The 15,783-nt window shown below is 33.0% G+C and overlaps 1 protein-coding gene across 3 annotated transcripts in view; it reads left to right on the plus strand.

Annotated features, from left to right (window-relative positions):
* Window positions 1-15,783, plus strand: part of LOC143248937 (venom protease-like) — a 45,963-nt gene that overhangs the window by 18,425 nt on the left and 11,755 nt on the right. For all 3 annotated transcript variants that reach the window (XM_076497953.1, XM_076497952.1, XM_076497951.1), the window contains 3 exons: window positions 2,927-3,190; window positions 3,935-4,034; window positions 9,835-10,094. In XM_076497953.1, the coding sequence (XP_076354068.1) occupies window positions 2,927-3,190; window positions 3,935-4,034; window positions 9,835-10,094 (624 nt within the window). The remainder of the gene's footprint in view (window positions 1-2,926; window positions 3,191-3,934; window positions 4,035-9,834; window positions 10,095-15,783) is intronic.

The raw sequence follows: 15,783 nt of genomic DNA on the forward strand, positions 1-15,783 counted from the left end.
ATAGTGACGCCGAAGATTGTACTCTTTCAAAACGGCAACACTTTCGGTGCATATCACACAAGTTGCTTTCTGGTTTTTTGTTTCCACAAAGAAGTACTTTTCTCCCCATTCTTCATTGAAAGCACGACACTCAGAGTCCACTTTTCTTCTTTTAAAATCAGCCATAATGATGGGTGAAAAAAACAGGATCTGAAAATGAAGAACACAGAACACTGTGAGAAAAGTATTGTACTGGTCCAAGAACGCACAAACAAAATATATTGAAACGTGCGTTTGCCACGACACTTACCTAAGAACGAGTTACAAAAAGCGCATAACCTGACTACTAAGAGAAATGTGCTTTCTGAAGCGGTAACCCTAGGCCGCTGAATTTACAAGACAAGTACGAGTCTGTACTTGTTTTCGAAATCCTAATGCTTTCATAGATACGTGTCTCGTTATGAATAAACGAGCAGCAAGGGCGAAAGAAGAATTTTCCTATTAGTTACAAATGCGCGTGACAGCCTTGTTTCTTTTTATCATAACGTCTTGTGTTTGCCAGCTTAAAGCGACCATCGGTGTGATTTATTTTGTTATGTCAGTCGGACACTTGATCAAATGTCACTTTTTATTTCCAAGCGGCTAGCTGCTGGCGGGCCGGACAAAATGACCTCGTGGGCCGTAGTTTGGTGACCCCTGATATAGAATAACAAGACAGACACAATATCGTAATATTATTCGCACATATTTATAAATTTAGATAACTGTATAGTGAGGTAAAATTACTCAAAAAAATCATAAATGTTATGTAGTGAAAATTAAAGTTTATAGGGAATTGTTAACAATTCTGAAGACTACAAGCTACTGTAAGTAGTTTATATCAATACTACTCAAGTTTCTAACTTCAAATGTACAAAGCTGAGTTCATTTCGAATAAAAGATAAAGAACCTCCGGCAACATGATAAAATAGAACATTCTGTTGTAGATAATGATAAAACAGAAAACGCTATTGTAAGTAATAACAAAACATATTGTAGGTAATTATAAAACAGAACATATTATTGTAGTAATGATAAAACAGAAAATATAACCGTAGGTAAAAATAAACAGAACATGTTAATGAAGGAAATGAAATAAAATATCAGATTAATAACAGTTAGTGATAGAAGATACTAATCATCAGGGTAACTTTAGTGAATTACATACACTCAATAAGCATATGAATTAGGTTTGTAAAAACAGATAATATATACGAGTATCGGGGACTTGGTTAATAATAGGTAAATAGATTAACCAAATATAAACTTTATGTATAGTGATAAAAAATTAATAAATATTCGAAACGATTACACATTTTGTTTAAAGTACTGGCTGTTACATTTACTTAATTACATTCTAAACTAAACTGTATACAGCATTCCAATACACAAACACATTTAAAAGGATATATTTGGAAAAGTTAAGTAACAATCATACATTAAGTACAACAATAAATCGTGGTATCTACAATACCCTGTATATGCGTGCATAGGTTGAGTAATTTATATTAAAATGATATAGGAGTTTCTCTTCAATATCAAGTTATGTCCTATCTGGCGAGTATAACATTAATCTTCCAGCTTAGTTTTCATTGCATGAGGCTCTGTCGCAAAACTGAAATGTCCAAAGCATTCCAGTGCTCCGTGAATACTTTTCATAATCACTGGTATGCATAGAGAACAGTTTCCCAGTGCTTATGTCAACATACTGATAGCAACAAAATTCATAAGTGTTGCATCCAACTATTTGATCAGTACGTTTTGATATATAAATGTATGAATACTCGTTCCGTTTTCCGTGAGCTTGATATATGTGATGATTGAACGACAGGTATGATCAAAACCTTCATCTTGATTAACTCATTCTCTGTTGGCCTCTTTTCCAGGCGAGAATCCTTCTTGATTATGTTTGGTACTGACGCCTGGGTCAGGTGAACAGCTTTAACCACTGGTCATTGTATTCTTGGATTATCAAGTGCTAATAAACGCCGAACTTTATTTACCACAGCTGTGGGCCGGCTTGTTGATTCTGCTACCCCAACATCTCTTTGTTCTACAGTGCCATTATGACAATGGATATACCATTCTTTAAAATTCTTAATTTCAAACCTTTATTATCTGAGTGTTACTTGCCCTTACTTACAGCAATCACTCTCTATAATATCACACATCCTACATGATGCTAAACAATTTATAAATATAGTTCTGATGCATTCCTTTCCACCGCGACATCATATAATTTGTGGTGATTGTCACATACATACTCAACCTATGTAATGTATTATTATAAGTGAGTACAAGCTAAACTAAAAAATTCAATCATTCTTAACAGTTATTTTGATTTAAAATATTTCATACCTCTTCGAGGCCTGAAAGATAATTAGGGGTGCTCAGAAACTGGTATTTATATTTATATTTGTTTATATCTTTAAAGATATTTCATTTTCTGTTTCAATCATATATCGCAATACAATTGACAACAAGTACTATTTCACAAATATATAAAACCGAAACAAAATAATTCAGTATAGGACACATGTATGAGAAATAATTTATTTTATAAAGATATTGAAAATTAAACTGTTACACATCTGTGTCTCTCTGTGATATTTATCATCTTATTCATAAATATTTTTTCCATTAATGTGCAGTATAAAAAAAATTGTTTCAATGACTGAGTACTGCCAGATTATTTTAAAGATTTAGTTTTTCTGCTTTCTGGAAAAATTCTCTGTAAAACGCATCTTAAATACACTTTCTTTTAAAACTATCTATAAAATATATTTAAAATGCTTTGAACCATTTCTTATTTTAAGCTAATTAGTTGTTATACTTTAAAACTACATTTTCGAAGAATGAGATTTACATTCTAAGAAAAACCTTTTTGTTACCTGTTTCGTTTTTTTAGAGTGCGGTCTGAAAAAAGACGCCATTAATATTAGTCCAGTCAGAAACTCTCGCTTAAGAAGAATCAGACAAAAAACAGAATCGTCGCCACTAAGAAAAGCTTCAACGTTTTTCGATTTACATCCGAGATCACGTCGACAACTATTTGACCACAGCAAAGTACCTGTATTGTCCAATGAAAACAATCGTCACATTCCTGGAATACAGTTCGCTGTTGGAGGTGAACCAGCTCTTGAGGGAGCCTGGCCATGGATGGTAAGCCTCAGTATGTATCTGGACTTAAACAAACTCTTAATATCAACTTTTGATTTTATTCAGTTATAAATTATATTTAACAATAGATTACTAAACATTCTGGCCCGGCATAGCCAGGTGGGTTAAGGCGTTCAACTCTTAATTTGCGGGGCGCGGGTTCGAATCCCTGACGCACCAACAATGTGACGTTATAATGTGACGGTCAATTCCACTATTCATTGGTAAGAGAGTAGCCCAAGAGTTGGCGGTGGGTGGTGATGACTAATTGCCTTCCCTTTAGTCTTATACTGCTAAATTGGGGACGACTAGCGCAAATAGCCCTCGTATAGCTTTGTGCAAAAACAAACAAACTAAACATTCTAGTGGTAGAACTGGTTAAGGTACCGTTGTTAAGAATGTAAAAATTTCAATTTCTAAATATTAAGATCTTTGTTATGCTTTTAAAAGTTCATTGCATCCATAACTTCGTTAGGATAAGCATTAGAGTTTCATGATAAAAATAATTGTAAATGTGCATTGGAATAAAAGATATATTGATTTGATCGAAAATTTACATTCTCATATTATTGATGTAACACAATCTGTACACAGCTTTACAGCTAAATCTTATATCATATTCACTTCTTACTGTTCTAACTTTCAACAAAATTCAAATCAAAAGTGGGAAAATTTGTTTTCTGAACATCGTGTACTTGTTACTAAACGTTTGACCTAAAATAAAAGTATTTTTCGTGTTTGTTTTCATATCGGACAGGTATCAGTTTCAAACCAGAATGGAAACAATTTTGTATGTGGAGCTTTTTAATTGATGAAAGGCATATTGTATCCGCGGCTCACTGCTATGCTGATGACAGGTAAGATTTAAGAAAAAAAAAATCTTCTTTCAGCAGACAACGAGATCAAAATTTGTCACTAAATAGTTAATCTCTCAAAAATATATGTTGTTTTCACAACTAGAATTATTAAGTAAACTTCATTATTAACACTTAATTTTAACAATGTTTCCACGGGGTAAGCACCTGGGATTTGGGCTGTATGGCAGACCATAATAAATAGCATCATTCTGGAATGAACTAAAACTCAATTTATAGCGTTTGAGGTTGAACTAAAATTTCACACACAATTTTACGAAACAATTCGCAGATTTAGTGACGCTAACGAAAATTTGTAACTCTCTTGGTGTACAGTAGTAACCTTGAAGTACGTGTAGTGTTGTGTTGTCGACTTACCTGCTGGGCCTCTTGGCTAATAAGATGAAGCATATTTTGTTGTGTTCTTGGCTATTTGTTTCCATTCTTGTTCTTTATTATCAGAGTAAATAAGAAAGCCTTGACCTTGGTATCAGTGGGACAATTCTCATCACCTTGATCAATGGTACTTTACCACTTTAGTGGAGCTCGCTTACAGTAACGTTGGACAGATAGTACCGTAGGTTCTAATTGAAACCCGGAATTCAAACGACGAAAGTGCCATCTAGCTGTTTTAAAAGCTTGTACCTCAATTTTTATTTCACTTCTTTGAATGTCATCGACTAACACAGCAATACAAGTATAACATTTCTCTGGCAGAACTTGTTGTAGGCATATGAGAATAGTTTTGTAGCATCAGATTTCTTACAAATGCCGTTGTTTTCGATCAACCATCTGAATCTCCTGGGAGTAACGTGGTGCACAAAATCTGTAATACAGTCATGCAGAACGTAAGCAATCGACTGTTCTTGTCAGGCACATTGAAACTTGATGCTTTACCTTCTACTTATTTATTTAAAAGTTTGATGTCTCTGTAGATTCGATACCAAAAAACTGCTGAAATTAATAGATACCCTCTCTGCGCACTGTTGGAATGCAACAACACCTTGCTTTCACGCTTGAGTTCTTGGATGATCTGCGTCATTTCTTCGGTGTCACAAACTCCATGGGATCTTCAGAAATATCGCTAGATATTTTATCTTCAGCACTCTCTAATGGAATAACGTAATAAATCTTTCCTTTCTTTCTTTCTTTGTACCTTTAATTTGCTCTGCAGCTGTTTCCCACCTGCTTTTCGTACCATTTTCACCTCTGGGTCTAAACCATTGTATCCACACTGACATCGAGAACATTTCCCATTGGTACCACACATACGTATTTTGTACTTATAAGCCATTTTCTTTTTTACCTGTATTAACATTGTTTTATCATTACAAAATCAGTACACTTACTCACTGAATGTCGATAGTATGTGGATATCTGTTTTGCGGCCAACCATGGATCGAGTGTTTACAAAGGATGCGGCAATGGTCTGCTTTTTTTATCTAATCAGGTTTTGGTAAAAGTATTAGCCAATAAACAAACGAATGGCTAGAAAAATTAGGTTTTGCAAAATTCTAGGTTCCTGGAAGCATTGTTAAATATCTTTATATAACTTTTACCAATAGGTTATAATCTTGTTTTGAGAAACTTTTAGGGTTAGCTGTGTGATATTTATTCAACAAAGGAACAACATTTGTTATATCTTATTTTTTGACAAAAGGAAATCAGCATTATATTTTGTCTTTTCGGAAGTGTTTTTTGCTTGTAATGAAGTTATTTCCTCTGAAACAATTAGCATTTATTAAACAAAAAATAGCAGTTTTATAATATGTCTGATAACCATTATTATAAAATAAATAACCTGTAAATAAACAAATAGATATATATATCATGAAAATAGCATTCTGCAGTTTTAATTATATATTTTCATTTGCCAAGCAAACTTAATACACTTGAGTGTTAAAGAACCCGTTTGAAATCATAAATTATTCATAATTCAGAGTAACTCATGAAAATAATTCATAAACTACCTTATATAATTCCAAAGTATTAAAAATTCCAGCATATATTTTTACTTTAGCTGTATTTAGAAGTCCATTCCTGACAACTTTAAACCAGCATTCTAAGATTATGGAGTACTTTCCCCAATTTTTGATTAACTCTTTGTTCTTCTCAAATTTTCTTACTGTAGTCAGTTAAAAGCTAACCTTCTAGAACTACATAAAACACAGAAACTTCGTTTTCTGTGGATAATTGATGAGAAATGCAATGCAAAAACGTATTTATTGCAATTTCAGTTTAATCTTTAAATATTTGAATTCAGTACAATATGCGAGTTCCCTATTTTTGTTGAGTCAGTGTTAAGCTCAACTTATATTGTTAATCCTGTTCCGTAAGAAAATCCCGAATGTAAGAGTTGAAACTATAAAGAAACAGCTGCAATGTTTTATTCGATATTCAATAAGATGAGTGTCTTGTTTATTTACAGATTTTTGTATTTGTGTCATTAGTTAGTACTCCGAGACCCTGACGGCGAAAAGATACCATCAACTGGAACTACACTACTGTTATGTAATAGAAAAGGGATCCCTTCTGAGGGTTATATAATTATCGCGTAACATGCTGACGCCTGAAGGTTGCATAACTGTTATATAATGGGCATTATAGGATGTGTTTTTACGAGCATAGCTCCACAAAGTGGCGTCAGAGGGCACGTTGGTTGGATGAGTGTGCAAACAAACAGAAGGTGATGTAGATCAATAGATATCAAATTTGAAGTAACAATCTAAGTTTTTAATAATTTAATCTAATTTAGATATTATTTTGCTTACAGTTGTCGTTGTTTTGAAGTAAGCACAAAGCTACACAATGGGCTATTTGTGCTCTGCCCGCCACGGGTATCGAAACCCGGTTTTAGCGTTGTAAATTCTCAGACATGACGCTGAGCCATTGGGGGGGGGGCTTACAGTTAGTTGTCACTACTAAAACGTTTTTATCACAATTGTAGTTTTGCTTTATAAGTAGAAAATTAAATCCGTTTTATAATGGTAAATGGTGTTTCTATAGGCAGCTAGTGTTACTAATGGTAGTGTTTGTATAGGCAGATGATGCTACTAGGTAGATACTTCAATATGATGACGATACGTCAACGTGTAATCAATGACTATATTTTATAAGTAAAACTATTATTTTATATTGAGTACATTTCTCTGTATTGTGTATAACAATAAACGAGTCCTTATAACAATATTTCGTAGAGTAGTGTTACTGTAGGCGGATTACGTTACTAAGAATAATGTTACCATACTTCGTAGAATGATTGATTAATCAGTAGTATTTCATCTTATATGCAGGGTAAAATCTTACAAATATCTGTCCAGATAAAGACAGATTTTTCATAATAATGTTTCTAAATATCATGCAATAACTTGACATATAATCTTACAGTTTCACTAGCTTGGCTTTATCAGTAATTTTTTTTTTCCTACAAGCTGACCCGCCAGACATTTGCGGTTGCGTCCATAGCATTTAAGTTACGTTTTATTGTAAGTAATTTGTGTTAGGTTGGTAAATTTTGGTATATTTTAATGTTTACAAAATCAAACCAACAAATTCATGTAGACGTAATTTTATGTGATAAAATTACACGTAGCGTAAACCATAAATAATAGTAATAGTTTTTATAATAGTGTGCAGAGTATGAAACAGTTATGAGCATTCAATGTTGACAGTTTTACATTTGAAACAAAAAACAAGAATGGAGAATAAAAGCTGTATTAAAGAAAATAAGTAGCTTAAAGGTGATCATATAAAACAAACCAAAGCTAAAGTATTGCAAAGTAAAGTAAATTTAAAGTCATAATAAAAACAAACTTAGCTGATTATGCAGAAACGTTTGAAAGCATATTCACAATGTGATAAGCGTATGGTTTTGAACAAACTGTGCATGCGTATTTTAGACCTAAATGAGTCCAAAAGCCCATATAAATTGAATTTAGTAACATTCATTTTTTAAAAAATTACACGCAGGTTAAGTGTTGTTTGTATGAGATGCAATGCAAAAAAAACTGAAGTTGAAATTGAAGTCAAATGTATTGATTTATGCATAAAGAAGATTCATTTGTAAGTGATACTCTAAAACCATAAATTTCCAAATCAGCAAGAAACAAACTCTAGACAAAGATTTGTGAAAACATCTACAGCAAGGTAAAAATAATATTAGTTAAACATAATTATTTACATGGATCCTATATTGGCTATGCAATAATATTTGCTGCATTCAGATAACGGATAAATTAAGATATGTGCAATAGAAGCTGATATATGTAATAGCTATGCTATAATAGTTGTTTCATTAAAATAATGGTTTACTTGTAACATTTTAGGTCATTTAATTAAATCCAGACTAAAATATTATTGACATAATTACATGTTGAGACACCCTAGTAGCATTATTTTTAGTTAAGTGATCCACCAATAGAACCTTTGTAACACTAACTGCTTTTGTAACACACACAATATGCCTAGTAACAGAATCTACCTACAGAACCTTAGTTGTTTTACTTCTAAAATATAGATGTTGACGACATGTTGAGACACTTTACACTGAACTCTAATCCAATTAAATTATCCGCCTAATAACACCATTCACCTGCACAAAGGTTGCCCTTAGTAACACTAACCTCATATAAAAACATCACTTGTCTTTGTGAGATGTGTTTAATGTTTTACTTATAAAACAAAACCATAACTGTGATAAAAACATTTTCAGTACTGATAATTTTAAGCATAATGTTATGTAAATTAAATTAAATTATTAATTTTAAGACCTTACTCGTTACTACAAAATTGATATATTTTGATATACCTCATCCTCTATTGTTTTATTCATGATTCAACAGCACACTCTCTGGTCCCACTTCATGGAACTTTGACACTAGCAACTTGATTTCTAGTTCCACTTCGTGGAATTATGGTGTCACCATCCCCTAAGACAGCAGCATCCTCCGGTGCATATTATGTAACAGTTATGCAACCACTAATTATATATGTTATGTAACCTTTAGGTTTTAGCAAGTTATGCATAGCTGTGCAACCACTGAGCAGCATTCTTAAACTATTGAATAATATTTGCATAATCCTCGGCAGTAGCATGCTTTGGCCACCAGGGTCTCCGATTAACTACTGTCATTTGTTTTTAACACAGTAATAAGTTTTGCCCTCTTTTAATAAGGACACTATTTTGCCAGTTAAATCCTTAAATCTGAGGTTCTGTTCAACGTTAACTTATCTTCTTGTGTTTCTTAAATCAAGAATACCTAACTATTTAACTTTTAATTCTCTGTGGCGTATTAGTTTCAACATAAGAAATTTATGTTGGCCATTGATGACTTTTAAGACACTTGAAATTGTTCATAATATATAAGAAGCGGTGAAAAATAAAACTCAGTTTTTGATCTCCTCGGTAACGAATAAGAAAAACAAAAAAAAATATGTAACTTGTAATAAAATAATGATGAATAGTGATGGAATTTCGTAACATTTTCAGCCTTAATCATAATTTTTAGTCACTCCTGTCAAACTTATATTCAGGTTAAGTCATCACCAAGCTCAAAACTTTTTATACTAAAAATAATGGATGAATTTTTTTTCTACCAATGCTAAATATATCTTTTAACATAAGATAATATAATATTTTATGTATCAAAGATAGTGTATATACATTTAAATAATTATTGTTATCGAATCTCGGTAAAAAAAAAAGTCTGTATATTCATTAAATGTAAAATCCTAACTACCTGTTTAATTAAACTACTACAATCCATGACTTCAAGCAAAAACGATTATTTAATTATTTTTTAAGACAATTACTCTCAGATTACAAGGTTCGGATTGGCCAAGTGAATGTATACGAAGGGCGCTTGTATGACGTGGAAGCTATTAAAGTACATGAAGGTTACATAAAAAGACATTATTACAACGATATCGCGCTCATACGTCTGAAGGAAAGCGTTTCTTATTCCGATGCCATAGCTCCAGTATGTCTGCCAAACCACGTACTTGCTCGACAAGACCTGACTGGAGTTTCCACTACTCTGCTAGGCTACGGAGATCTTTCCTATGGTAAGATTAAATATGCCTATGTGTTATTTTTCTTGTATTTAGAATTGGTATTTTGAAAAACTGACTGAAATAACTCTGTAGCATTTTTCACGCACATGAATTCAAATATGAAAGGAAAAAAAAAACGAATTCAAATCAATATTGACTGGAAACTTTCTAATTTGATTTTTTTATAACAATGGTGAATGGTTATTGTGAGCCTTAAGAAACTGATTTACAGAAAACATATTCTTAAAAACTAAAATCAAAATAAGTCGAACATAATTTGAAACAATGCTGTTTGCTTCTTGTACTTTATGCGTATAATTAGACAAGCTTTCAGAATTCGAAAACAAAACTAAAGGCACAATATTTGTCGTATATAAATTAAAATAGAAAAATTTAGTTCTAATACTTCAATTCATTAGAATTTAAAACATTTATTCAATGAATAAAAATAAAGTATTGAATTAAGTTTCTCTTCATCTGTATAACCTTAATTAATCAGTGTGCAACACATCAAGAAATTAGAAAATTGGGAATACACGTGTTAAAGGGACACACTTTCAGTTTGTGATTCATGTTATGAGACTGAATTACTTGTACCAATTATTTTAGCTCTGTCATATATCTAATTTATAAAACTTACTGGAACTGCTACAGTTTAGCGCAAAATAACGTAAATATACTATACCTAGTAAACTAAATAAAACTACATACAGAATCTCAATATGAATTTTTACAGAAAATGGTATTAAATAAAAACAATGATGAGGCATTGTAAGAAATGGTTGCTAGAGAGATAGGTAAAAGCAATGAAACTGGAAAAAGATAACATTATTGGCGTGAGGAATGTTCTTTTGAAATTATTATTGCAACAACAGGATTGTTTTCAGAGAGAATGGTTCAAAGGATGATATAAACTGTTATAATAATATGAATGATGGTTCTCTAGAATAGCAAGATTTAATAAAATATTGGATATCGTATCAATCCAACAGACTTCATCTTGTTTCTCTAGCGCCATCAACCGTCATGTGAATAGACATACTAATTTACCTCCAAGACAACAGTAAAAGGAGTATCTTGTTTATTTACAAACCAGAAAAATAACAAATTTAACGTCCTCGCACACGACTTCTGCCAACGTATCTCACGCTTATATTTTCTTTGCAGCACCAGCTTAAAGCTTGAAAACAGGACATATTATATTAAAGATTGTTTACACTTTTCCTTCAAAGGAATTGCTTCCATATCCTGTAATCTACGATACCTTACCACTAGCCATGTTCTCCCTCGCCTACAAACAGCCACTGAACAATCCAACCAAGATCCACCAAACACTCCAAGTCCTAAAACCTCTTTCAACCTGCTGTATATCCAACCCACTATGACTCTTCAATTCATAGAACATACCCCTGTATACCACACGTCCAGTAGACCATCAAATCCCATTTATCTCACTGCTACCACCGGAATTAAATGTGCCGATTCTTCTAAACGTAGAACTTATGCAAGAGTTATGGATTCCACTCCTGTCTCTCGAAACTTTTCCCTAAGTTCTAAACCTGACACACAATCCAAGAATTCCGCCCCATTCACAAACTCTGATACTATACTCTCTTCTTCTAAGTGCAGTAGTTATTGAAATGTAAAACTTTTATGTTTATTTTTAGTAACTGTTTGCTAACTCCTTGTTCTGAAGGCTCTCCAACCACCACAACTTCCAAAACTTTTCTTCTTACATACGCAGATCTTCTACAATCTTTGAAGGAAAACATCAACCTTCATCCAACAATCTTCCACATGGCCCCAAACCTGAAGACTTTCTAAATCTAACAGAACCTCAACCTTCTACCCGTCATAAAGCACAAATACCCTGTATCCTCCTTGAAATAAACACTCCCCTAACATTCTGATCTAAACTCTAGCAAGACTTTCAAGCTATTCAGGAAACATAATGAAAAAGACTAAGGTACAAGTTCTATTCCGATGAGCTAGAACTGTATTTACAGAATCAAACTATACCTAAATTTGAAACCACCAGTTACCATAAAAAACCAATGACAAACTATTATAAACGCAATGAAAGAAAATCCGTCATTCCACTTCACTTACACATACGAAACTCACACAAGACTTTTACAAATCTACAATAAATAACCTCACTGCTGTAAATTCCAGAATCACAATTTGTAACAATGAACAACATAAATTTGTTGTACTTATTAACAAAACAAAGAATACTTCTGAAAATCATGTGGGAAAACATCAATAATAATAATAAAACATATCATAATTTATCACATAAGGACAAAGGTTTCTCCCACTCAAACCGTAATGTATCTTTACAATAAAATACTAAATTTAAACAGACTTACACAAACGCCATCTGTGAGCCTCTGGTTAATAGCTCCAACAATATAAACACCTAAATTGAACTCTCTCCTAATGTAGATTCTACCAACACTAACTTAATCACTTCTGTATCCGGTCGACTCAAACTCAAGAACATTTCCAATGTGATTTCCAATGTCAATCTGTCTTCTAAAGCACTAACTGAAACTCAACACAAACTTCTCAATAAAGATCTTAAGTTTCCTCCTACCCCTAAAAACATAGATAGTTTTGAGGTTATTCCAACCTACAAGAATTTGCACGCAAATTAAAAGACTTTGAGGATTTTTGCACAATCAAACTGTTGAAAGAAATACTTTCGACTCTCAGTTTCAAAAAAAATCCTTCTGGTCTCCCCCCAGTAGGGAATCGCATCTAGAGATTATTATTACTGCACTTGGAAAATAATTAATTTAAGTCACTAATTCTGATTCAAAAATACGAAACAATCTCTCCCATACTGAACGTTCTGCTCTAATTTCAGTGAAATGTGAAAATGAAAGTATTAATAAACCAGCTGATAAGGTAGGCGCCATCATGATTCAAGATAAAACCGACTACATCAGTGATGTTTACAGACAACTTAATAACACATACCATAATAAAAAGGTAGATTTAGAACCCACACTGTAGTTTATTAAAATAATCAAAAACATACTATGCAGTTTACAAAAAAAAGCCAACACATCAATCGTGAAATATTACAGTTCCTTTCACCTAAAAACCCAGTTCCAGGTCGCTTTTACATGTTACCAAAAATACACAATTCCGGTCATCCTATTATATCTAATTGTGGTATGCCTAGAAAAATTATCTGCTTATGTTGGTCACCACGTCAAAGATATCACTCCCACGTTTGACATCGTACATTAAAGATACAACACATTTTCTTAACATGATCTCCTAAATTAACAGCAACGGAAAACTTCTACTTAACACTATTATTTGCACTATAGATGTTTCTCCTCAAACATTCCCCATGACTTAGGCCTAAAAGCCCTAGAACTTCAATACTCAAATCATTACAGACTGAGCTGAACCAGTACTTACACTTAACGGTTTTGAATTTAATAATAAATTCTATGTCCAAACTAAAGGTACAACTGTGGTCACCAAGATAGCAACAAATTGTCCAAACATTTTTAGAGACGAGTCTGTGGGAAAGGTGCACAGACAAACCAACACCTTGAAGATGGTACATTGATTACATTTTTTTTATTTAGATAGGAGATGGAGATTTATTACTATCCTTTTACAGACATGCTAACATGTTCCACAATTCTATTAAATTTACTCTAGATCCCTCCACTACACAAATAAGTTTCGTAGGTTTACATCTAACATTAAAAGATGGAGCTTTACATATTAATTTGTACCAAAAAACAACGAATGAACTACAATACTTACATAATCAAAGCTGTCATCATCCAAACAACAAATGCAAGATCAGATTCAATCAAGCACTTTGATTAAAATAGATATGTTCTGACTGTAAAAATTGTGACTGTCACATTAATTCTTTAAAATTGTCTATCACTGAAAGAGGTTATAAACAAAATGCTATCACTCAACAACTTGACAAAGCTAACAGTATACCATTTGAATTTGCATTGGAACAATCACCTAAAACAAATTATTCTTGTATTTCACTGGTTGTCACCTGTTAGGCCCGCCATGGCCAAGTGTGTTAAGGCGTTCGACTCGTATTCCGAGGGTCGCGGGTTCGAATCCTGATCGCACTATACATGCTCGCCCTTTCAGCCGTGGGGGTGTTATAATGTGACGGTCAATCCTACTATTCGTTGGTAAAAGAGTAGCCCAAGAGTTGGCGGTGGGTGGTGATGACTAGCTGCCATCCCTCTAGTCTTACACTGCTAAATTAGGGACGGCTAGCGTGGATAGCCCTCGAGTAGCTTTGCGCGAAATTCAAAACAAAAACAATTGTCACCTGTCACCTAAAACTCATAATATTACCCTGGATACTAAAGAAAAACACTTTTATCTCCGTCAAAGTCCATTAAAACCCATTTTACAGAAGTTCCTATCGTTTCTTTTAGAAAAAAAATAATTTTATTCACACTTTGTTTACACTAAAGTCAACTTTAAGTCGATACGATGTGGAAGTCATCCCTGCAATAACAGACGATGCCAAACCTGTCATTTCATGTAGTAAATGGACAGATATTACGATGAAGAATAATTAAACCCATAACCTCCTTTATTCTCCTGAAGAAGAATAAGTGCTCCAGTTTGGGGTCTCTTTCAAAAATCAGTTAAATAAAATAGGTGGATGTATAATTATATCTACAAATAGTATAGCCAGTAATTTACTTTATATGCTTTACAATAACCTGTTGCTTTATTTGTATAAAATACTTAATGAATTCAATAGATTTTCTGCTTGTTTATTTAATGTGCATGACATACTTATTGTAATTTTCGTCATTTTATATGTAAAACACTTATTAATAATGCTAATTCACTTGTTTTGTAGTTTTCATTTCTACAACTAATATATTATATATCTATTCATCCTAAAAGGGTTGCTTATTCAAATTTCATGTTTAGTTTTATAAGTTGATTTTCTCTGCTAAAGTTGATGGATAACTACGTTTGACAATTACTAAATTTTCAAAAAAAAAATTTTTTTTCTTGCTAAAATAGAACATTAGACATAAAACTTTGTGGTTTTAGAGTACAACATAGAAATCTGTACAAGATAAACGTTTGGAAGTTAATTTATAACACACACTAATACTGCCGAACAGATCCAACTCAAATGGCACTGATACACGTTTTTAGAAAACAGAAAAAGTAGGAGAGGTCATAATGTTGTCAAAGATGCTCGCTTTTTCAACCATGGAGGCGTTATAATGTGACAATCAATCCCATTATTCATTGGTAAAAGAGTAGGCAGTGGGTGGTGATGACTAGCTGCCTTCCCTCTAGTTTTATACTGCTAAATTAAGGACAGCTAATGCAAATAGCCATTGTGTAACTTTGCGCGAAATTCCAAACAAACCAATTTATTTCAGTCCCATCTAGGTGGCCTGGCATGGCCAGGAAGTTAGGGCACTCGACTCGCAATCTGAGGGTCTCCAATTCGCATGCTCGCACTTTCAGCCGTGAGAGCATTATAAGTTACGGTCAATCCCGCTATTCACTGGTGAAAGAGCAGCAGTGGGTAATGATGACTAGCTTCCTTCCATCTAGTCTTACGATGCTAAATTAGAAATGGGTAGCGTAGATAGCCCTCGTATAGCTTTGCGCGAAATTTAAAAAACAAAACAATTACTATAGAACCCAATTCACA

Source organism: Tachypleus tridentatus, chromosome 4 (assembly GCF_004210375.1).
Source record: "Tachypleus tridentatus isolate NWPU-2018 chromosome 4, ASM421037v1, whole genome shotgun sequence".
NCBI classification, from domain to species: domain Eukaryota; kingdom Metazoa; phylum Arthropoda; class Merostomata; order Xiphosura; family Limulidae; genus Tachypleus; species Tachypleus tridentatus.